The sequence below is a fragment of the Vespula vulgaris genome, chromosome 6, assembly GCF_905475345.1.
Source record: "Vespula vulgaris chromosome 6, iyVesVulg1.1, whole genome shotgun sequence".
Classification (NCBI taxonomy): domain Eukaryota; kingdom Metazoa; phylum Arthropoda; class Insecta; order Hymenoptera; family Vespidae; genus Vespula; species Vespula vulgaris.
Window position 1 is genome coordinate 160,847 of NC_066591.1, and position 22,938 is coordinate 183,784.

At 45.0% G+C, this 22,938-nt stretch overlaps 4 protein-coding genes across 17 annotated transcripts in view; all 4 read right to left on the reverse strand.

Moving 5' to 3' along the window:
* Positions 1-4,371, reverse strand: part of LOC127064567 (titin homolog) — a 43,931-nt gene extending 39,560 nt beyond the window's left edge. For 3 of the 5 annotated variants that reach the window (XM_050995775.1, XM_050995772.1, XM_050995777.1), the window contains exons 1-2: positions 4,091-4,371; positions 3,154-3,295 (exon numbers count right to left, since the gene is read on the reverse strand). In XM_050995775.1, the coding sequence (XP_050851732.1) occupies positions 3,154-3,295; positions 4,091-4,103 (155 nt within the window). In that variant the 5' untranslated portion in view covers positions 4,104-4,371. Of the gene's footprint in view, positions 1-1,367; positions 2,086-3,153; positions 3,296-4,090 lie in introns of those variants that run through there. The other 2 variants (XM_050995774.1, XM_050995773.1) reach the window with 2 other exon arrangements.
* Positions 4,372-5,155: 784 nt separating this feature from the next.
* Positions 5,156-12,389, reverse strand: LOC127064570 (titin homolog). Its single transcript, XM_050995782.1, has 10 exons — positions 11,837-12,389; positions 10,471-10,850; positions 10,169-10,391; positions 9,783-10,070; positions 9,567-9,694; positions 9,285-9,457; positions 8,828-9,203; positions 8,320-8,743; positions 7,532-8,202; positions 5,156-7,305 (listed from the first exon to the last, which is right to left on the reverse strand). The coding sequence occupies exons 1-10, from the start codon at positions 11,919-11,921 to the stop codon at positions 5,755-5,757; spliced, it is 4,299 nt and encodes a 1,432-aa protein (XP_050851739.1). The 5' UTR covers positions 11,922-12,389; the 3' UTR covers positions 5,156-5,754.
* A 100-nt stretch (positions 12,390-12,489) lies between these two features.
* On the reverse strand, positions 12,490-16,159 carry LOC127064580 (annexin B11-like). Of its 6 annotated transcripts, none has more exons than XM_050995823.1 (9): positions 15,839-16,159; positions 15,393-15,457; positions 14,543-15,142; positions 14,232-14,408; positions 13,967-14,171; positions 13,737-13,889; positions 13,448-13,621; positions 13,177-13,358; positions 12,490-13,094 (listed from the first exon to the last, which is right to left on the reverse strand). In XM_050995823.1, the coding sequence occupies exons 2-9, from the start codon at positions 15,408-15,410 to the stop codon at positions 13,044-13,046; spliced, it is 1,560 nt and encodes a 519-aa protein (XP_050851780.1). In that variant the 5' UTR covers positions 15,411-15,457; positions 15,839-16,159; the 3' UTR covers positions 12,490-13,043. The 6 variants fall into 6 exon arrangements, with proteins under 6 accessions (XP_050851780.1, XP_050851782.1, XP_050851783.1 ...); XM_050995825.1 differs by having other exon boundaries at positions 14,543-15,124; positions 15,839-16,148; XM_050995826.1 differs by lacking the exon at positions 15,839-16,159 and adding an exon at positions 15,721-15,832.
* A 361-nt stretch (positions 16,160-16,520) lies between these two features.
* LOC127064572 (uncharacterized) overlaps positions 16,521-22,938 on the reverse strand; it is a 53,143-nt gene continuing 46,725 nt past the window's right edge. For all 5 annotated transcript variants that reach the window (XM_050995792.1, XM_050995789.1, XM_050995793.1 and 2 more), the window contains one exon: positions 16,521-22,849. In XM_050995792.1, coding sequence (XP_050851749.1) covers positions 22,510-22,849 — 340 coding nt within the window. In that variant the 3' untranslated portion in view covers positions 16,521-22,509. The remainder of the gene's footprint in view (positions 22,850-22,938) is intronic.

Below are 22,938 nucleotides of genomic sequence, written 5' to 3' on the forward strand. Positions count from 1 at the left end.
GAAAGCATCTCAATGCTCATACCTTAAATTCAGACGAAAGAAAGAGATCGATTAAAAATACTCACGGGATAAATTTAAATTCGTCAATTACGTTCGAGGGGAAATATTTCTTAATTAGTCACCGGACTAAAGTCTTTACGAGGAGTTCGATGATCCCCGAATCGATGCGGGCTAGCGACATACGACCCTGACATTGCAGATGCAAATGAAAGAATGGCATCTTGTCAGAAAGGGACAAAAAACGGTCCCGAAATTACGATCCTTTACAAACGAATAACCCGTTCGCCGTTCGGCGATAATCCTTGAACGTCCTGTTATTGAAATCTTATAATTAGCAGCTGTCAAAGCAGAACGGTAAATAAAGTGCATCGGTATTCGATCGAAGCAAAGCGTGCCTTTGACACATTTCAAACGACGCCGGCCTCGAAACCGGTCGTTATTTTAAGATTAACGAATCCGTCTCGTCATCGAGCTCTTCGAAAGGAGAGATCGACGACAGCTAGAAGAAAAGGTAAAACGAAATAAGAGAAACAAGAGAAATTCGTCTAGCGCTCGAAGAATCGTATACGTATCCGCGTGCAACGAATACTCGATGGTCTTTTGCGTCAGTTCCGAACTATTGCACCACATATTTTCAACGGTGGTATTTCTAGATCGCCAATGGATTTCGTTCGGACAGAATTATCTCGGCTCGATGAATTTGAGAAAATTGACCGGTTCGAGGCGGCGATGGGTAATAATAATCGGTAATAATAATGATGGAGTAACCGGTTAAAGTGTTGTAAATGTACGCGCGGTTCGTTCTTTTTTCGTTGTTGTTCGCTTAAAAAGATGACGAAAATAGGGCAGTAGATCAATGCCAAGACGAGGTGCGTTGGACCGTTCGTATGCTTGGAACGCGTTACCCCGACGCAAAGCGCTATCAATTTTTATTTAAAAACGAATAGAAAAATGTTCTAACGAGCTTTTTCCATAAAAACGAACGATTCCGGTGATCGTTCGGTATCTGTCGTCTGCACACGCGCGATCGGTTAAGAATCGTTACGAAACACCTAATCGGACTAGAATAGATAAAAACGGGGGATTCCGATATACGAAGTACTTAATATCGCCGAACAAGCGCGTGCGTAAGTAGAAAGAAATATATCCCCCGTGCCGTTTGACATTTCGCGCGGGCGCGTATTTATGTAAGTACTTGGCAGAACGTAAATTCTGCGATAAACGCTTTTGCACTCGTGATCGTGCGTCGACCGTAGCCTTACGAGATAAACAACGACATAATTAAAAGTTTAATATTTAGACTCGTGTGATCGATTAGGTGTTCATTTCGTGTCTCGTTTATGCAACATTATATGCGATTATCATACCGGTATCCCGAGCCATCGGAGGAAGTTCCTCTGGCAGGTTTGCCATTACCATCGGCGCACTTACAACAATCGCTTCCCATTATCGAACGTAGATTCGATCAGTTTTTAACCGAAAGCGCACCAGATTCATCCATCGAATTCGATGTTTTCACGATTTCACGATTTCAAGTCGTAAGACGCGCAAATAACACCAGTTAACGTAACATAGTCGAAGGGAGAGCTCTTCCTCGAGATCTCTACGGACATCCTTTTCTATTTGAAAAGGCGATTTCGACGATAGCGTCTAAAGAAACCCTACTGGCATTCTTCGATATTTCGATCGACGCGACGACCCTGTGCTCCGCGAGTGTCATCGACATTTATAGAGATCTTAACAAAGACGTATGTTTTCGGAAAGTGTGAGATAAGACCGATCGTTGAAATTTACAAATTCACGAGTCGATGAGCGCGATGTTACGCGTGATAGAAATAAAGAGAAGAAAAAAAAGAGTATAATCGAAGCGAAGCAGGAAAAGGGTAAAATCGAGCGGAGGAGGGTGGCGCCGATCGCCGAGCGATCGAGCTATCGAAAATTTGTCGACGACAACGCTGGTTTAGATTATCGAATGAGATCGATCGTAGATCCTCGAGGAGGAAAGATGTTAACGATTCTCTCCTTTTCGCTCGACGCTCGTCGATCGTCGCGACGCTCCCTCGAAAGACTGATAGCGAGTTGGCAGCCGCGGATAGTCTCTACCCGATTTTCCACCTCCACGATTGCTTCCGTTTTGACTATATAGACTAGAGTAGGAGACTAGACGAATAAGTGGACACGTTTAGAGCGCCTCTTCCGTCATTTCGCGAAAATCTCGAGCTCGGTCGAATTTAGCTCGTGCCAAGTCGAAAGCGACATAATGGTTGGACGGTTACAATTAGAAAAGGGAGAAAGAAAAACAGACGGACGGATAGAAAGGGAAAAGCAAACGAATAAAGTAACAAAAATAGACGTTCTGAATGAAAAATACCGATAGGGGGGGGGGGAGACGAAAGAAACGAAGAGAAAAATTAGAAAAAAAAGCAAAAAATGACCTCATCGAACGTTCGTAATCACCGTCGAATTTTCCCTCCGCGGAGACCCGATCGCGACGGAGAGAGAGAGAGAGAGAGAGAGAGAGAGAGACGCACAGCGAGATCGCGTGCGAATGGTCAGGGACCAAGATTCTTTCCATTCAACTTTTCCGATCGTCGCCATCTTTCGACACCTAAATCGAAGGAACGCGATGCGGCGATGGTTCATCCGTCACCCTTCTCGTCTTATTTAAGCTACGAGGCTGGATGAGATCATAACTGTGTTCTAGAAATAGGCGAAACGAAAAGTGAACACGCGAGTGAAATTCTTTGCCGTCTCGCAATTAGATAAAACTAGGATTTAGCGCAATTAGAGAAAAACTCGATAGCCCCGTCGGAGCACGGAGATACGAAACCGCCGAGATCTACGACCCTGGCATTGGAACGCTCCCGCGAATATACGAGTATGTATAGTACCAAGGTATACGCAAAAGTGTCGCTCGTAGGATCGTACGACGAATATAATTCCGTTCTTCGCGAAAATTAAACGCGCGACGGACGAAAATAAACCGCGTTTGATCCTTGGCACGTTTCAAGGTTTTACATTAGAAATTAGGGCCAATAGTCCAGAACGAACGATAACGATAGGAGCCGAGTCTTCACGTTCGATGGCTTCTTCCTCGAGGATACGAGGGACCTATAGCATTGAGATACAATAAACATCGGCTCGTTCACTTACAACTCCAGCTGTAAATCGTCCGCATCGTCCGTCGATCTCAGTTTCAATTCAACGACGATATCCTCGCCGATGCGACCTTGCACCGCCAGGATTCGATCTTCCTCTTCCCATCGTGGTGATATTTGAATTCTCGACGTACCATCTGTAAAAAAAAAAATGCCGATTGTTGAAAAACACCTTACGTAAGAACACAGATATTTCTTGCGTTTGTCGTACGATCGATGAATCGACCGGAGATAACGCTCTCGGTGTTGCTTCGAAGAAATTCATTATTCGAGAACTACCTGATATTTTAAGACTCACGTGCTCCGCAAAATAGTCTACGTGTGGCAGTACCTACGTGCAAAACTGTAGCATAAATATAGATACGTAGAGAGAAAGCATGATAAAAAGAGGAAGAGAGAGGAGGAAGAGAGGGGTGGCGAGAGAGAGAGAGAGAGAGAGAGAGAGAGAGAGAGAGAGAGACAGACAGAATAAAACGAGACGTTCTCCAAATTTTACGGTCGTATCTTCGCGAAAACTTGATTTTCCTTCCAAATTTCACGGTTGCGCGATCGTCTGCCGCGGAATTTTAGTCGCGAGCACCGACGGCACGCGAACCAAGCAACGACCATGTAAATAAATAAATGAAACTTTCGATAGCGATCGTCGCACGATTATTCGTCCTTTTCCGAATCTTCGTCGACTGCCGGTACGAGCTTTCACGGAAACTACGAGATTCGACGCGAAACGCAAAGCGCTCGCATTTATTTACAATCAGGTATTTGCCCGTGGATCATTGCCGGGTAAAATTAGATACTTGTATTTTGTAAATTTTTCCGAGCATTCCGGCGAAGCGTGACATCCTAGCGAGTTTCTCCGACTGTCCGAACGCAAGAAGCGTCGTACTCGAGTGTCGCGTAATATCGATTATCGAGGAAGAAATTATAGGTCTTACCTGTTAGAGTCATTACGTTGAGCGTTACGAGGACCGGCTCGTCCTCGCATTGACATCACTCGTTTATCGCGGAGGAACTACCTGTCCTCGGTCTCTCGGTCGAGTCGAACCACCGGCGCACCACCACCGCCACTGGCAGCATCGGCAACGGCAGAGCAACGGCAACAGCAGTCGTCTCTCTTCTTCTCCTCTCGCACCGAACGTCTGCTGACCCGAGAGACGCAGCAAGCACACCCTACGCCACGAAATTCAACGGCAGGAGGCCCTGCTCCGATCTAAAATCGGAGACAGTACTCTCGGCTTCGTCGTTTTAACGAAACGCGCACATGCGCCGTACGTGGACCCCGCATCTCTCTGATGTAACTTGCCAGTGGCGGCGCGGTCGCGGCCTTTCCTCCTTTCCCTGATCTCAACGCAACGTTCTGGTCTTTTTGTCTTTAACTTTGCCTGTATCCGCGTCGTTTCGCCGGTGTATCCGGGCTTTAGCGCTTTCCTCCAACTTCCCGTTCGAAAATGCTCCATTTTTCGTTTCACGAGACGTCTCGTTTACGAGTACCGGAGCTACTCTTCGAAAATCCTTTCCACGACGACATAATCGTTGTACGCTGGTTCGATCGCTCGAAATATTTACTATTCTTCGCCTTTCTAACCAGTTATAACTCCAGCGTATTCGGTCTACCGAGCGTTCGTTTCGGCAAAAGAGAAACGAACGACTCTCGTCGACCGTTCCCTGGCGATCGAACCGTAGGTATTATTTTGGGCCCCAAATGTCCATAGCAATTTTAGAACGTTCGGACGTCGGGCTTGGAGTTCGCTAACGCGAATGACCGGGCGATTTATCGGATACCCAAAAGGAAGGAGCTGTGCCTCGTGAGACGCGAGATTTATGGCACGATTTCCTACCCGCTCTACGTAATGTAGCATAAAAATGTAATTTTACGATTTCGAACGATGGCATCGAATCGAGCTTCCCACGTACCAAGACGTTCCTAATGATCCAGGAACGTTCGTTCGATCGAAAAGGTTGGCGCAGGTTGAAGAAAGAAGCAACGAACGAAACGAGAGTACTTATGTACACGTTTATTGAAATTAAGGCGATAATAATATTAAGAATAAGTAACGATGGCGTCGACGTAAAAACAAACGTCGCAACAATAGAAGGACTTTTTGTTTTATAAATTACATGTATCCTCTTATCCAGTAACAAGCTATATATACTCTTATCGAGACGTTTCCTCGTAAAGCACGGGTATGCAACAAATAAAATATAATTCCGTTGTGAGATAACGCGTTCGTCCTACGGGGTTCTCTTTCGTCGGAGTCAAGTTCGCTGCGCGACTGCAACGTCGTTGCTCGAAAGTTGGACCAGAGAGCGAGTAACGTAAATAGGCGCGATTAACGCGTAGAAAAAGAGACTATCGTTCGTCGCTACGTAAACCGAGGGAGATAATAAAACGGATGGATGGATGGATGGATAAATGGACAGAGGAAGAGAGAAACGATGAGTAATTCGAAGGAGCTAGATCTCTCCATTAGGTACGTACAAAATACTCTTTTAGCGCGCCACCTTTCATTCGATTTATGGGATAAACAATCCATCCCCGACTAAGAGATAAACGAAATGATCCTACGATCGCGATACCGCGAACGGTAATTCTAATTGGTCAGTGCTTGCGTTTGGACGACCACCAACGTCCCGATATACGCTCGCGAATGCCTTCTTGGATACGTCTGTAAAGAAGAAGAGCGATGAAGGGTATCGCCATGGTCTCCTTCTTGAAGAGATAAACGTAAACGGCGGCCATGAGAAGCGTCAAGTCGGTTATATAGTTGACGGTAGACTTCACCGCGTTCCGAGCTTGAAGCGCAAGACGTTTGTCGCTGGCACGATCGGTCGGAAACGACTCCGGGTAATATTTATCGATATCCGATCGAGTTCTATTCCGAGCTCTGTACTTTTTGCTCTCCAAGGCTCTTTGCAAACGCTCGATCTTGAGTTCGGCCGGTGTCGTTGCCCTCTGCCTGTCTCGCGAGCTCGATCTCGAGGTGCCTTTTGCGTTACGCGCGCTTCGATCGACGGATCTCTCTCTGGCGAGTGCTCGCTCTTCCGAGGTTGTCCTCGATCCTGGCCGATCGTTCCTCTCCCGTGACGGAGCGCGTACTCTGGTCTTCGAAGAGGATCTCGAAGCGGTGCCTCTTTCGACGGAAACGTTCCTCGATCTAGAACTCGGCGAGCTTGTTCGCGAAGACGCTCTGCTCTCTCTCCTTTCTTTGAGCAACCTCGGGTCTCTGGAAGGGGTCGTGCCGCGCGATCCAACGCTATTCTTCCTTTTACCGATCGCTTCGCCAGCAGCGGACGCTTGCTCGCCCTCCCCAGCCTGTTTGATCGCCGTAACAGCGGATACTTTGTTCTTACTCGGTCCGTCGCTTCTTCGATCCTTCTCCGAAGAGGAGCCTCGACTCGAGCCCTCGTCCCGAACCCTGCCAGCCGCTACTGGATTATGACTCGACGAATGTTCGCGCACGATCTCGGTGTAATGGCTAACCACCGCCATTCTTGCTTCGACGTCGGCTTCGTTCGTCTCGTCCTCGGGCGTTGCCGAGCGCATTTTAGCTTGTATTCTGCGATTCTTAGCCGCCTCTCCGGCCGATAAGACGCTATCGGTGTCCGATTCCGACATGACCCCGGGTTTCATCGCGTCGTAGTACTCGCTCGTATCGTCCAAATTACGTCCGTTCGGATCGGACGCTTCCTCTTGTCTCACCGGTGGTACCTTTCTTATCGGTTTCTCGGGCGGTACGACTTTGCCGAGCTCGTTTATTCGCGGAGTACCATCTTCCTTAGGCTTCTTCAGAATCGATTTCGGTTGAAGGTTCGTAGGCGACGAGGGTGATCGAACCCAAATCGATGGACTCGTCGAATCGTCCGTGATCGAAGGGTCGCCGTATTCGGAAAAGTGTGGCTTGTCGAAACTATCGAAGTGGGGGATAGGTCTACCTCTCGGATGATACGTGTCTTCCTCTTCCATGACTCGTCTCGCCAAGATTCTTTGCTTCAAATTTTTCAAATCCTCGCTGTCGGCGCTGCTTATCTCTTCGGACGATTCTTCCGACGTCTCGATACTCTCCTCCTCTTCCGCCCGCTCTTCCACCTGCTCTTCCTCTTTCTCTTCCCGCACTCGCTCGTCCCTTCGCTCTTGCTCTTCCGATGAGATCTGTATACATACGGACGCACAGTCGTTACCTTACGTTGTAATGAAAATACCGGCATCGACCGATCTTGTTACTTTGTACAGGATGACTTTGAAAAAGCACGACTTTTTTTATTTTTTTGGGGAAAGACATTCTTCGTACGAACGTAGGACGCTCGAAAGTTCGTCGATTCGTTTCAAAGTCACGCCGTACAGTTTTATAGCGCATAACAGAGCGAAACGGACACACCTCTCGAAACGGAGAAATCGTCCGATTGGTGGAATCGTCGGCTCCCAAGCCTATCGATTTCTCTACCAAAGTTTCCTCGAGCAAAGGCACGTTGGTTTCGTGCCATCTGCGCAGACGTTCGGCTCCCTCCTCGTCGCTGCTCCTCCTCCAAGGCCTTGCGGTAATGGTTTCCTCCTCGGTAGGTAGATTTGGATCGGATCTAGCCTCGACGTCCGGTAACAGCGACGGAGAGAAAAGCTTCGTAGGTTTGTAGACCCCCTCGACCTGGCCCTCGCTCAATCTTCTGCGAGCTTTCTTGGCTTGCCAAGAGGAGATCAGGTTCTGCGTGGCTCCACCGGAGTTGGACAACTTTCTTCGAAGAGACGGCGCTTTTGCGGTTTTCAGAGCTCCTCCCATCTCGAAGTCCTGTCTCGCGATAGAAGCCAGTTCTCCGGTTTTTCTCTCCAACGCTTCCTTTCTCCTCGCGCTTTCCGACTCTTTCTCGGCCTCCATCGCTTTATAGAAACGTTCCATGGCACGTTCGTGTAACATTTCCGTAGAGCTGACCGCCTCGCGCAGTATCTCTATCGCTTCGTGCTCTTTACTGAATAATTCGGGAAGAGACAGAGACATCGGCGGCGGTACCAAATCCTCCTCGTCCTCCATCACCTCCGTCGTACCTCGTTTCGATCCTAAAAGAAATACATCCGCCAAGTGGCATGTACGAGCGAAACGAAGATCAAGTAGCTTCGCGAACGGTTAAGATTTCGATGTTACGCGGATTACGGTTTATCTCGTTAAATCTTTACCCGTCGAGCCTGATCCTTTATCATCCTCCTTGTTCTCGATTTCGTCCTTCGGATATAGGACCAACATGAATTCCGAACTACCGTGTAGCATGTCGTTGTTCTCTCTAGGCGATGCCGCCAATTGCGTCGCATCGAGCTCGTCGCTCAAACCGTTTTGCTTCTTCAAGATCGATATGGGTCGGAGGAGCGGAGAACGCGACCCATTTCCCCCTTCCCCTGAATTCTCTCGGGTTTGAGACAACGAAAGAGGAGACGAGCTTCCTTCTCTCGATCGCGACGAAGAACGGCCGATCGGAGGATCGGTCTTGGGCGATGGCGAGACCGTTACGACGGCGGACGTCGGCGACGTCGGTCTTCCTTTCGTTTCAGCGGCAGCTGAAACTGTCGGGGACGTTGGGTCTCTCTTTTCAGTCTCCGAGCCTTCCTAAAATAATCGATAATACGATCACGTACTAGGAGTGACGACGCGCGATCAAATATATTTATAACAATTGTTCGTTTTCGATACCTGCAATTCGTTCGTTTTCACAGAGGAAGCGTCTCGTCGTACCGTATGATTCTCCGCTCGATTTTCGTATCTGGAAGACGAGTGATCTCTCGACCTGGCGGGTGGTACAGGCGGTACGGTTCTTTCGACGTGAATCGTAGTGTCCGGACCGAAGGTGACTCTGCTGTCCGCCCTCGATGGTCTTTCCATCGACAATCTTTGCGCCGACGAAGATCGTCCTCCGAAACGAGATCGCCCGTCCATCCCTGCTTCTTCTCTCGTGAGGCTTCTGCTCCTCGGAGCCGGCTCGACGAAGCTAACCTCGCGCTTGTCACCGCGCGATCGACTGATCTCCCGTTGGCTCTGAGACTTTCCAGTTAATTGCGGCGACGTTGCCCTAACGCACGCGAGACATCGACAATTTCGTTAATTCGATCTAAGCGAGTCGTCCATCCTTTCGGACCGTTCGTTCTCCTACCCTTTATTCAAATCCGGAATGAAGATGATGTCGCTTTCCTCGCTCGGATCGCTCACTCCGTATGGATTCTCTGCCTTTACTCGAAATCTGTACTCCGAGCCTTCGAGCAATTCGGTCAGCGTTGCCGCGGTTTGACGGCTCGTCGTTGCCTTCAACCATACCTCCCAACCGATCTAAGATTGCGTCATCGTTGAATCATTTAAGAAAGAAAAAGGAACTAGAGAGGGAAAGAAGAAACAAGACGAGTAAATTCTTAAAACGAGTCGCAGCCCGTTTCCTTACTCTGTAATATTCGACGATGTAAGTGCCGATCTTACAGCCGCCGTCGTCCTCCGGTTCTTTCCAGGATAACGTGACGGATCTGCCCAAAGTCATCGTGACGTTTACCTTTCCGGGTGCAGCTGGTCGATCTGCGACAAAATAACAAAAGGAAGACTTTGAGAAAAGCCTTGCGAGAAGATCCAAGCCAGCGAGTCCTTCTCGTCGCCTAAAACCAACCTGTAACCGTAACGAGAAAGGAGGATGCGTCTTCGCCGAGTTTGTTTCTAGCTTTTACCGTGTACTCTCCTCTGTCGAAACGCTTTGCGTCCGGTATCTTTAAAACCGACTCGCCGTCCATAGATTCGAAAATGTGCCGCGTGTCCTGGGAGAGAGGTTCTCCGTCGTGGAACCAAGCTACGGTAGGCGGTGGTCTTCCGGCTAAAGACACTTTCAATCTGATCGTTTCGTCCTGCTCGAAAAGGAGACCGTCCTCGTACTGCCTCGGTAGTCGTATCTTTGGAAACGCTGAGAGCGGATAACGTGCGATAAATCACGGTGCGTCTCGTTTTTAATCGTAGAGCGTCTTGCGACTTTGATTCGTCGCCTTCGATATCCCCACTAACCTTCGAGAATCAGTCTGGCTTTGGTACTAACGTGGCCAGCTCTGTTCGTTGCGGTACACTTGATTTCACCCTCGTCGTTAAGAGCCGTCTGATGTATAAGTAGTACGCTTTTCCCATTTTCGGTCAAGATTCTCGTTCGTCTACTGCTAAAAATTTCGAAGCCGTCCTTGAACCAAGAGATCTTTGGCAAGGGTGTTCCCGTAAATCTCACTACGAATTCCGCCTAAAAATATATTATTTTGCATAGGGCAGTTCGTAGAATTACGCTTCCAAAGCAGAGTACTTTTAACGAAGTACGACACCTGTTCGTTCTCCAAAGCGATCAAGTCGTCGAGTTCGAGGTCGAACTGCGGGGCGGATGCAGCGGCTCGTTGCAACGTTACCGTCAAGGGATCCGACAGCTCGCTAGGAGCTGAGAGACCTACCGCATTCTGTGCTCTGACCCTGAACTGATAACGCCATCCTGGCTCAAGACCGCTCAACGTTAGTTCCGGAAAAGTGCAGAGGCCAGGCTTACTACGCACCCAATGAGCCGAACCCATTCGTCGATGTTCGACCAGATAACCTACGATGGCCGATCCGCCGTTACTGGGCGATCGTTCCCAGCGTATTCCAACGACGTCCGGTTGCGCGTCGTCCGTTCCTGGTATCAGAATTGGCTTGCCCGGAGGTGCTGGCAATCCTGACAATAAATCGTACGTGCGTGTCCGTGTATTCTGTCATTTTCAACCGAGATCGACAACGGTCGAGGTACTAATAAGCCGATCAACGAGACAGAGATTTCTCGCGAGTCTTGACGCGGGCGTGAACGAAATATCTTCGTTAACGATTAGGAGGAAACGTTGAAAACGTATAGAAAATTAACGTAAAGAGAGGGAAAGAGAAGGAGGATCGTCCGCGCATGCCAGAACGATGCTTACGTGCTTGTCGCGTAGAATAGACGATCTCTAACACAGGTTTGCACGTGGCGTTCCTAAAATAAAATGTGAAACGTTTGGCAAGCCGAGGATCGCTAGACCACCGTCTTCACGGTGGGAAGGCTATGCGAGAGGAGCTAAGCCGACATCGGACACCAACTCGATCCGTCTACGATCGTCTCGTACAATGCTTCTCGCGTTTTCGCGATTTCGATACCAACCGAAAATTCTACTCTCGTCACGATTATCTCGCCTCGGTCGTTTACGTTTACAGCGACGTTGCGTAAATCGATTCTTTCATCTCCTTCTTATCGTTTCCTGAGAATATTCCAAATTGGCATTAAATCTTGGAATTTCTAGTATGCTCGATAGCTCTTCAAAAACTGCGATTGCTCAATAATCGAATACGAAGCGATACGTCAAGTCGACCTTATATTTTCGTACTCGCCCCATGCGTTAGACGGATAGCTACCCATCGTTAAAATAAACATCCTCGAATCACGCCAGTTAATTTTAGATCCCCGAAAGATTTCGTGATAAATAAATAGACAATAGCCGATCGAATCTTCAGCCCCGAATGGGAAACTTACTTGCACGTACGCACAAAAAAAAAAGAAAAAGAGGAAACTTTGTAACTTTGTAACTCCGATTCTGTTTATCGATTGACACGAGCGATCGGCTAGTTTGAAAAGTTGATGAAAAAGTCGAGTCCGTCGAAGAAACGATCGCTTGCTGAAATGTGCGGGTCTACCTGGTCCGTCCCAGCGTGGTCTTTTGGACGAGCTCGCTAGAGAGATGCTCTTGGAATAGTGTCTCTTTGTAGTCGCGTTCCCCATGATCGTACTTCCTCTTCTTCCTCCGCGTCGAGCGTGGCTCGACGAGCGCGCTTTTTCTGGCCAGGGTTTCGAGCTTTTCGCGGCGTTATCGGTGCTAAAAGCGAAGATCACGATTGGAAGAGACGGCGGAATTTGCGCTCGCTTCCGCGTGCACCGAACGGCGAGGGAAGGAAGGTAAGAGCGCGTCTGCCGGAGGATTCGAAAGATGAAAAAAAATAACGAATCCGCTCCGTCCTTCGGTCTTGACCGTATCGGAGATAGATGGACAGAGAGAGAGAGAGAGAGAGAGAGAGAGAGAGAGAGAGAGAGAGAAAAAGTGCGTGAAAGAGAGATCGAGACTCGGCTCGATATAGCTCGAGGCTCGGTGCGGCACTGCCGGACCTCCTCGTAATCGACGAACGTGGCGACGCCAGACTCTTCGGGCTTCTTCCACGTCTATCTTTATTCCGCTCCTATCCCTCCCCTTCTTTTCTCTCTATCTCTCTTTTCCCCTCTTCCTCCTTTTTTCCCTGATTTTCCTCAAATCTAATTCTCTCGTTGATACATTTTCATCGATTATACTTTCATCATAAGTTAAGCCGTTTTTATTTATTGTAATATATGTTGTCTTTTACAATTCATTTACATAATAAACGTATATATTATGTAAATGCTATATGTATATATGTATATATATATAAAATAGAGAATATACCTGCATGTATTATGTAAATATAATATATATGCATATGTGTATATATATATATATATGTATATAAAACGATAATTTTCATAACGTATTTCTTCCTTCTTCGTACGAGTAGTTTTATAAAAATAAAATATTAATGATCGATATTACAGATCTCATTCAGATTCGACAAACATGCAAGATCTATATCTTTTCGCAAAGATTCGTTAGGAAAATTGGCACGATTTGTAACCTCAGCGTATAATAATTTTAACATTTTTCGTATTCTTGCCGAGACTAATAGGAACGTGTGACTTAACGATACGTTTTCACGTCAATTTCAATTTTATTACAAATATATATAAGCATATGGAGAAAGCCGACGTATACTCGCGAATCTTTGCAATTGGTAAATGCGAAAAGTTTAATTAATCTATTTTCGTGCAATTCGAGATTTAGGACACGAGAGCTAATAGACATTTCTTGTAATGTCCAGAACAATCACCCTGCAACAATAATAAACATTACATTTCCATTATGCCATGTAATACAGCGAATTGTAAAAAATAAATCAAAGAGATTACTAACGGATATAAAATCCTCTAGCGATTCACCATACTCTTCCTTAAACGCTTCTTTTATCTCCCCCATGTCAACCTCGGAACGCGTGACGACCAATCTGATGAGACGACTGTCGTCCGTTCCCAAACCTTTCATACTTTTGTACAATTGTTCGGCGAAGAAAGCAGCTCTGTTGTTGACACATTTCACTATTTCGAAATAATGATACATACGTTGTTATTAAACGTATAAAATATGAAGAAAAGAGTGTTTAAGTAGTCGAAATGCGCGTACATACCAATAGCAAGGAGACCTTTTTTAACGTCCCCTGAAAATTCATTTTCTATAGCAGTTTCTATAGTATGACCAGTTATGCTTTCATACTCTCGGAAAATTTGTTTCAGTTGAGGTACATTTCTCTGGACAAGGATCGCGTTAAACATCGACTCGTCGGTTCCAAATCGGAGTTCGCCTGTACGTAATAAAGACGCGTTTAGGATCTACTTTGATCATTTTAAATCGATCGAATTGATAAGAAGAAAATAGAATGTTTACTAGTCCATCGATATTGGCAAAAGTTAACGTACCAGCTTGTAGAAGAACTTTCGCATCTTCCATGGCACTGGCTGGGTCTACGTCGAATGATTCATCTCTATTGGCGCAGCACAATGAGACCATTAAACGTTTGAAATTCCCAGATGTGTCCGATCTTAAATCATCTTCTAAATTTCTACGGTACACTAAAAAGAAAGATGCATTCGATGAGTGGTCCAAGGATAAGGTACGAACGTCGAGAATGACTATATAAACAACTTACTAGCTTCGTAGGCTTCTTTGATAACACGGATTTCATGGTTCGACATCGTACATAATATTTCAATAAGTACGCATTCGTCCGTACCGATACCGGACATGGCATCGTGTAGTTCTTTGGCATAGAATTGCGGCAATGGCATCACCATAGCAAGAATTAGTTTTTCAAAGTTTCCAGACAATTCCGATTTTAAATCCTTTATCATATCCTAAAGAATGAAGCACGTTAGATCTCCATAAAAGATATTAACATTAAACGTGGAACTTACTTTTCCATAAAGCGTTTTAAATTGAGAAGCAATTTCTTGTCGCTGCAAGTTACTTCGATTGGCAAGAACATTGATAATGGCCTTTTCATCCGTACCAAATCCTTTCATAGCTTTTCTTATAACTTCCGCGTCGGCTCTGGCATCAAAGCCGTTATAAGGTACCACAGTGGGTGACAACTGAAATAGAAAAATACGCATGGATAAGAACTTTTGTTCCACGCAACGATAACTTATCATCGAATGAAAAACAGAAACCAAGAACCGTGCCATTTAATGTAATTACTTATAGCCTGATAAACGAACAATCTCACCTTATTCGCGCTGCAGCTCCGGGGGGCTGGGGCAACACGACCGGAAGCCAATGGCGAATTAGCACCGTAAGGAGAGTACAAATTTCCTAACCCCTGCCCCCCGTGATAGCTGCCACCAGGGTATGGTGCTGAATTAGATGACAATGACATATTAGGATTCGACAAAGAAGACGAATTTCTATCTCCGAAGCAATGCATATTTTGCTCTCGAGGAAGATTAGGATAAATGGAACTTTGTTGCCGATAAGAAGATTCTGGCATACGAGAGGACGGATAAGAAGAGGGATAAGAGGTTGGCTGCGGAGGATATATATTTTGTTGCGGTTGAGGAGGATAAGGCATCTGCTGCGGGAACTGAGATTGGCTGGTAGCGCACGAGACTTGAGCTGGATTCGAACGACTAGGTTGCATCGGATAGGGCGAAGAAGCATACGGAGAGTAAGGTTGAGGCATGCCGAATGAAACTGGAGCTGCGTTTGGAAAGCCCGTGTTAGTGGTTTGCATATGTGGCGGAGCACCGGGGGCAGAGGGTGTACCGGGTGGAACCCCAAACGACGTCGGTGGTGGTCCTCGTCCTGGAAACTGGATTACCGGAGGTCCCTTGGATAACGTTACAGATATAGATACAACTGCCAGATACGTTTCATAAAAGAGTCATGCGTAAAATCAAGAATTATAAAGGCGGAGTAAGAGTTTTAATTCTTTATTAAATATTCGTTGCTACTTAAGAAAAACGCTATATCACAACGCATTTAACTGTATTATACAAATCTCGTCCGTTAGAGTTGAAAAAAATGATACGGTGCAGAAACACACGACAAAATTATGAAAATCCAAAAATGAACCTCACTTGATATCCGTAGCTCATCCTGTCGTTTCTTCCGACTTCGTTGGTTTCAAGCGGTCTACGACGATCTGTCGGGTAAAGGAAAAAATGACGGTAAATGCACGGGTTGATAACGATCCTGCGGCGGATTTGTCCGAACGAACGATACGCGCACTCGTCAAAATAATGCCGAATAAGAGGCAGAAAGGAGGACGATTCCTTTCGCTAAAGTCGTTCCTTTGGAAGAAAAGATAACGATGTTTGGTAACGCCCAACGATTAACCGTCACGTTTCTCCCAAAGATGTTATGAAACACTGTCTAGCAAAGCAAATTTGTTGAAAATATTTATACCACGCGCTTTCGATGACGTAATCACTTTTGGAAAGCGTACTGCGCTACTTCTATCGAATCGCTTTGGCACGTAAACCGAAAATAAGAAGGAAAATCGATTCACCGAGCAAGAAATTACCTCGAAACAATGATTAATCCCTCGCGTCGAAGCAAGACAACCGTTATGCGATGTGTCGATCCACGTCAGAGGAATTCTCGGAAGAAAATGTAGTAGCTGGCCTGGAGTGGGGGAAAAGGGGAATTGCTCGTAGTTGTGCAATTACTGTTTCAAATACTTCTCCGATCGTAAGTAAACGAGGTACAATAAAAATGCTCTTGTTTATTTACATAGGGAGGACCGACGGACACCTCGTTGTTCGTATCGATCGTTGATACGTCGATGTACCGACGCGACGTCGAGAAATTCAATTTCGCGTATCGATTCTTTGTACGGACAGTTAACCTTGAACGAACTGTCCTGGCTGAAAACATCGGTCTCTGACGCATTCGGTGTATCGCGAGATTAACGTTATAATAAAAAAAGGAACTTATCTAATAGAAGCTTGCAGAAATTTTAATCGATTCGATTGAACGTTTCAAACTCGATTGAAAGAGGGAGGTTATTTCTTGTTCTTTCTCTTTTTCTTCCAAGAGGTAACATATCGAATTTATTCGGCAAGCACGACACGAGGCGACGAATTTAATTACAAGTGGTGTAAAATAATGCTTCTTTTTTCTATGGAAAAATTCAAGACAAAATGTTGTAACGCGCGTCAGGGTGGTCAGGATGCGAGCGTTCGGCGAGTGAGAGACGATAGACGCAATCTTCAAAATAATTTATTAAAAATGTCGCATATTCGATATACGAATCGGTAATTAGTAACGGTATAATTAATAACTGTATGCACATTGTACGTATGCATATACGAGCACGTCTTTGGTGTATTTACTAGTTTTATTGTATGTAACTGCTCAATGATTGCTCGTTAGAATTCTTTGTTATCGGTAGAAGGAATGATCGTGGTACAATATGTCGTATGTAGTACGTCGAGATCAGGTGGTACGATGTCGCTTCTTCGAACGAGAGAGTCCAAGAGAAATTCGTATCTTTTTGGATCATGGGAAAAATCGGATCTGTGAATCATTCGTAGGATCGAGACGGCGACGTCGTTGCTGTACGATGACGATCGGACAGCGCGAATCGTGTCACCTGATCTTCGAACCTGTTTCTAGGTTATACATACATATACTAAGAAACATTCGTGTCGTGTGCGCATACGAGGAGTGTCTGCTCGGGTGTGTGTGTGTGTTGTGTGTGTGTGTGTGTGCCTGCGTGCGTGTACGTGTGCTTGCGTCCGTGGCTTTGCGATAGTGTCGAGTAAGTACGCGCGCGCGTATGCGTTTGCCATTCGTGTCAGTTTATTGTCAGATTTCTTGCTGACCTTGATTTTCGCCGTACTAATCGAGCGTCCATCGAAAGAGATCTTCATGCATGAGTGTTTTTATTTCGTTTTATTTTCTTTTTTGTTTTTTTTTGTTCTTTTTTTTGTTTTATTTTTTCCTTTTTTGTTTTACTTGTTTACTTTTCTAATTTTCCCTTACTGTCGCATAGTGCACAAGCATGCACTAAAAACAATACGTTTCGCTGCTAAGAGATAATAATATAAATTACTGCTGCGAAAGTTTCGAGAGTATAATTTGGTCTTTCTTAGAATAATGTTTAATAATCGTCTTCGCGCCATACCGAAGAAGTTTAAGAATACGATCGAATACGCCCGTCGATGTTTCTATTACTTACATTCTTCTTTCCTTTCCTTTGTTACATAGCGACAAATGGGCGTTTGTTTATATAGTCGATCGAACGATTTCATTATTTCGCGATACATGTAAGTATTTGTCAAACCAGACGACAAATCGTTGGAATTGGAACGGCGAGATTATTCGCCTTCGAATCATTTTCCAAAGTTTCTCGTACTAACACTCCTTTAGGATTAAACGCATTAGCTTGGTAACATATACGAACGTAGAAAACGAGTTCGGTCAATGTGAAAATTGTCCTTGGTCGTATCGTATGGAAAAGAAAAAAAAAAGAAAAAGAAAAAGAGGAAGGAAGCAAAAACGATTGGACGAATCGAATTTGTGCCAAATCGTGTATGCAGTACACTCGCGCGTCATCGTCGCTAACGTCGATAGAGAGATTCGTAATTACGATGAACGGACACGAAGATTCGCGTAAGATCGATGATTCGAAATAATAAGCGTTTTTCGGCAGTCTTTGAAGACGAGCTTTGAACTCATAAAAGTTCTGTGCGATTATAAACCTTTAGTAGAATCAGTCGGTGAGCTCTAAACTTAATTTACGAAATTAAATTAAGGGAGAGAGACGACGATATAAATCAATCTATAATCGTGAAACGCGCGTATTACTATTCGTCTCGGTAGCACGATGTCCATTTCATCCTATACATATGTACACGCTCGTACGTATATATATACACACATATATATGTATGTATGTATATATATATATAATTTCCTACTTTTGTCTTCAAACTCGAAAGAGAGCGAACGAGAATATTGAACTTGCGCTAATCGCATAGTTACTCGTTCGAGCTTACGGTCATTTGATTTTTTCAGGAGAGAATATCGAGTAAGATATTGTTTCAAAAGTGAAACATCAACGACCAAGTGCGATAGAATATTTCCAAAAAACGACGTTTCATTTATTTCGTTGTAAAAATCTTCTAAAACAATATCTCATTCGATTCCATTCGATTCGTTTGCCAATTTTATCATAACGTTGGCGAGACAAAAGAATCATTTTTCTTCGCTGCCGCGTTTAAACGATCCAACAATAAACGCGTTTCTGGATATGGTTCACATCGTGATAATAACGACTATTCGTCTACGTGATTATTATTATTATTATTATTATTATTATTATTATTATTATTATTTTTATTTTTATTTTTATTTCATTTTTATTTGTATTTTGTTGTTATTATTATTAATGTTATTTAATAATATTTGTATTATGCGGCTTACACTCGGCTTTTCTAGAGCATTTAAAATTCTTACGGACTAGAAGAAAACTATTTACAGGAGAGGAGCTTGGTGAAATCCCGAATCCTTCCGAATCTCCCCGGGATCGGGGCGCATCGTTCGTCGAGGAGTAATGAAAAAGCGAGAGGACGGGATTACAGAAATGATAACGAAATTGAGATTCGAAGAAATTATTATCGAGTATCGTACGTGACATCGTTCGCGCTCGATAAGGTAAATTGCAATGCGTTGCGGTGTGCGTTGCAAAGTAGTGGAAAAAGGAAGGGACCGAAGGCGAAAGGGCAAAAAGGACGTCCTAACGAAGTTTCCCTTGTTACCGAGTGACGAGAGCGCTCGTCGCACCAAGTTTTGCGCTCGAATGACCGTTGTTCCTCGTTGTTTCTGGTTGCTGTGCGCTCGTACGATCGATACACGCGAGGTTCTTCAGCGAGTTCGCGAACGACCCTCCACTTACAAGTTGACGCGTTTTCGTCTTTCTCTCTCTCTCTCTCCCCCTCTGTTTTTTTCTTCTTTTATTCCACTCCAAAGAACGTTACGTTCTCGAAAGATCTCGATATTATCGTTTTCGAAAAATTATCCTCCTCGATCGAATGCCTATCTTCGATCAAATCATAATCTAGACGTTCGAGTTATTCGAGTCTGTCTCGGATGATAATTTGACAAAAAAGAGAAATATCTTCCCGACAATGCGACGCTTATTCTAAAATTATTTTGTGCCTTTTGCAAGTATTAACAAGTACGTAAATCATATCTCCCGTTGCAATCGTCGCGGACAAAAACACAAAAAGGCCGATGTTACGGTATTGGAATACCTCCTACTCGTATATCGAACGGTTTGTGCTGCTTTCTTCGGCCGATTCGGAGCTTTAACGGAAAAGCTCCCAAGTACGGTAGAAAGAACAAAGGCATAATAACGCGCGTGCACGCAAATTATCGTGCTCGAGCCGACCCTGTTTCTTCGTTAGTTAATTATGCTCGCTCGTCGCGACGTCTCGAAAAGAACATGTAAACGTTGGTACGTGTGCACATCGTCGACGCACGACACGTTTGTTCGTTTGAAATAAAATTTCCTTTTTCTTTCCTTCCTTTTTTTTAAATTTTAAGCAATTTTTTTGTAATTTTTTTTTCTTTTTCCTACCGAGAAAATTCTTCGCGCTATCCGGAGCTTCGTTTTATCGGTTCGTCGTTCGGACCGAAGAAAACGAACCGCTGATTTTTCAAACGGACTCCCTGATTTTTCTCGGCTCGAATACCGATCGAATATCGATGGATTTTTACTAAAAAAATTTCTCTCTACGTACATACATACGTATCGAGTACGAATACCTGGCAGTTTGGAGGATCACATTTTCGTTGATATTTCACGATGAAAAAAAGAAATGTTCATTGACGTTGAAGCAAGTGTTTCGAAGTACCATCAGTCTTATGTTCTCTGGATCGATATCGATAAAATAAATGGATTTGCGTGAGTTTCGTTAATTACCGTTTAGCGGATTTTGCGAATTTGGCTTATCGAACGAAGAAAAGGAATAATAATAATAATAAGAAGAAGAAGAAGAAGAAGGAGCGATAAGTAACGATTTAAAAAATAATAGGCGCGCGTATCGATTTCTTTCGGCCGAAAACGATACTCACTACCGACCGGTAGGAACGGTCGATATCGCAAGATTGTCCTCTTTCAACGTGTCGTGGAGGGTCGTTTCTTTTTTCTTCTTTTTTTTTAGCGTCGTAACGCGACCCTTCGCCAATTAACTTTTACTTATACTTAATCATGAAAAGAATGGCGGTGATTTTGGCTAGCTGAAAATACATATAGTACATGTATATATTTGACGGATAATTCCGAATCGATCGCAACCGGTGTCTCGTTCGCTCGAATTTGCTGTTTCTTGTCTTTATCGTATTTTTTTTTTGGCGCGTCTTTCCTTTCTCCCTTTCGAAGAATTCGCGTTTCTCTCTTCACCTCGAAATTCGTAGTACTTATCGATTAGTAGTGAAGCGGCACGGTGCCGTTCTCCGTTGCGTTGCGTTGCATTGCGTTGCGTTACTACAGAGATCTGCCAGTGAAATAAATAAAATAACTCGCGACGCCAATGTTCGCGAACGGAGGCAAACGCGTGCACGTGTGTAGCATTTTCAACCGTTATATAAATAGGTCAATAATCGATTATTTACAATTATGAACATGGTGTACAAGCCGTGACAACGACGCCGATGCCATTTTTTTCGAACCTTTGAGAAATTCTCCATTCAGCTTTTTCTTTTTCGTCGACGTCGCGTCATCGGACGTAACAATAATTTCGAAGCACAGCTTCGAGGAAAACAGCATCGTATATATTTATCACATCGTTTCAAACTACGCGATTTCTACCGACCGCATCGTCCAGCCCCTCGAATCGAAAGTCACGTCGCTTAAAATCGATTAATAATCGAATAAGATTAATTCGCTCTCTCTCTCTCTCTCTCTCTCTCTCTCTCTCTCTCTCTCTCTCTCTCTCACGCACACACATACTTTTTTATAGATACTTTTTGTAGTTTGTAGTTTGGTCGATATCTCTAGAGGAAATAGAATGACATTTTCATCCCGTTAAGTTCTCTTTCTTTCTCTTTGCGTTTTATTCCAGAATCGACGAAGGGCCAGCTAGTTTTCTTTTTCTCTTCTCTCTTTTCTTTTTTTTAATTTTACGTTAAACGCGTCAAGTGCTCGATGTCTCGGATCATTCTCGAATTACTTCTTCTTCGAATATACGTATCTAGGATCGAGCCGAGAGTATCGATGAACCTTTGGGCTATTAAATAAAGAGCGAATGCGATCGGTAATTGAATTTAGAAATGATCGTTCGAGTAACTTTTCTTATTTCGTTATCGTAGGAAACACCAAGGAAGGAAACAGTTGGCGATATCGAAGTTATCGATGCTCGTAAGGTTCAGCGAGACGTCGCGCCGTCCTGATACGCGAAAATCTATACTACCGTAACGGTGCGATATTACTAGGATTTTATTACTTATTGTCCTCGTTAAAACAGTTCGGTCATTCATCGCGGCTTCTCCGTGGTGTAACGTAAACGGGACTTTAGTCTCGAGTTCGTACCTCCGACGCGCTACTATTACTCTCTCTCTCTCTCTCTCTCCATCTATCTATTTATCTAACTCTCCCTCTCTCAGGTTTACTCAAGCCGGAACGACGTTGCAAAAGTTTGAGAAACCCGGTACTCTTTGGATCTCGTTCCAAGTTGATTGAGAGGGAGGCGTGCGTTTGGTATTCTTTCCTCCTTCCTTCGAGTACGTCAATTTTGTCGTTTCTTTGAAGACATCTAAACGTTTACGGGACACGAGCTTTCGCGCACGGAGGAAAAAGAAATACGCGAGATCCGTTCTGTCAAAGAATTTCGATCACGATCCGAGCCAGCGAGCAGTCGACCGTCGTCGTCGTCGTCGTCGTCGTCGTCGTCGTCGTTTACTTTTGAAAGTCAGTTCGCTCAGTTCGTTCAGTTCGTTAATCGTAAAGCAGAGGAGACAGAGTTCTGCGCGTTACGCCGCGCCGAGGCAGTTCAAAGAGTCGTACGCTCGAAAGGAAAAGCAGCGTATAAGCCGTTCCGAAGGAAGACTCCTTGAAAGCTTGACCGACGATGACAAAGGCATTGACATCAAACGGATGGCGAAGGAGGCGGAGGCGAAGGATGATGGCGATCGTCACACGGTGGTAACGCGGTCGACCTCGACGTATCGCACAGAACTGTCGCTGTGTCAGCAGATCACTTCCTTTCCCTCGATTATCGCCGTCTCCGAGGATATGCTCTTCAATCGGTGCTGAGATATCGAGCGACTGGTCCGTTGCCGACAAATTCGCCAGATAACGAGGAAGATGACCGCGAGGATCGTGAGAATAGCCAAAGCTCCGAGGCCAAGATGCAAAGGTGGCAATCGAAGGAGCACCGAGCAATGCGTCAAAGCCTCGTCGTAGCCCGAGGGACAGTGGGATATTCCGTCGCACCAAAGGGAAGCGTTTATGCACGCGTCCAATTCGGGACATCGTTGCTCGCAGTCTCGGGCCATTTGTAGTCCGGCCGTAGACGTAGTAGCTGGCCTAAACGATCATAAAGATTTTTCTCTCATCGCGAGGCCACGCGACGGGGTCAAGAATAAAACGGGGAAAGGGAAGAGGACGGTAGCGAC

What these genes read in the sequence shown, in the direction of transcription:
- LOC127064570 (XM_050995782.1), bottom strand. Translation starts at nt 11,921, where the DNA reads ATGGGGAACGCGACTACAAAGAGACACTATTCCAAGAGCATCTCTCTA. An exon ending in ACCACGCTGGGACGGACCAG is followed by an intron (nt 10,851 to 11,836) that starts GTAGACCCGCAC and finishes ATTTATTGTCAG; the next exon opens with GATTGCCAGCACCTCCGGGC. An exon ending in CTTTCTCGTTACGGTTACAG is followed by an intron (nt 9,695 to 9,782) that starts GTTGGTTTTAGG and finishes ATTTTGTCGCAG; the next exon opens with ATCGACCAGCTGCACCCGGA.
- LOC127064580 (XM_050995823.1), bottom strand. An exon ending in CAAAGAAGCCTACGAAGCTA is followed by an intron (nt 13,890 to 13,966) that starts GTAAGTTGTTTA and finishes CTTTCTTTTTAG; the next exon opens with TGTACCGTAGAAATTTAGAA. An exon ending in AAAAGGTCTCCTTGCTATTG is followed by an intron (nt 13,359 to 13,447) that starts GTATGTACGCGC and finishes ATTTCGAAATAG; the next exon opens with TGAAATGTGTCAACAACAGA.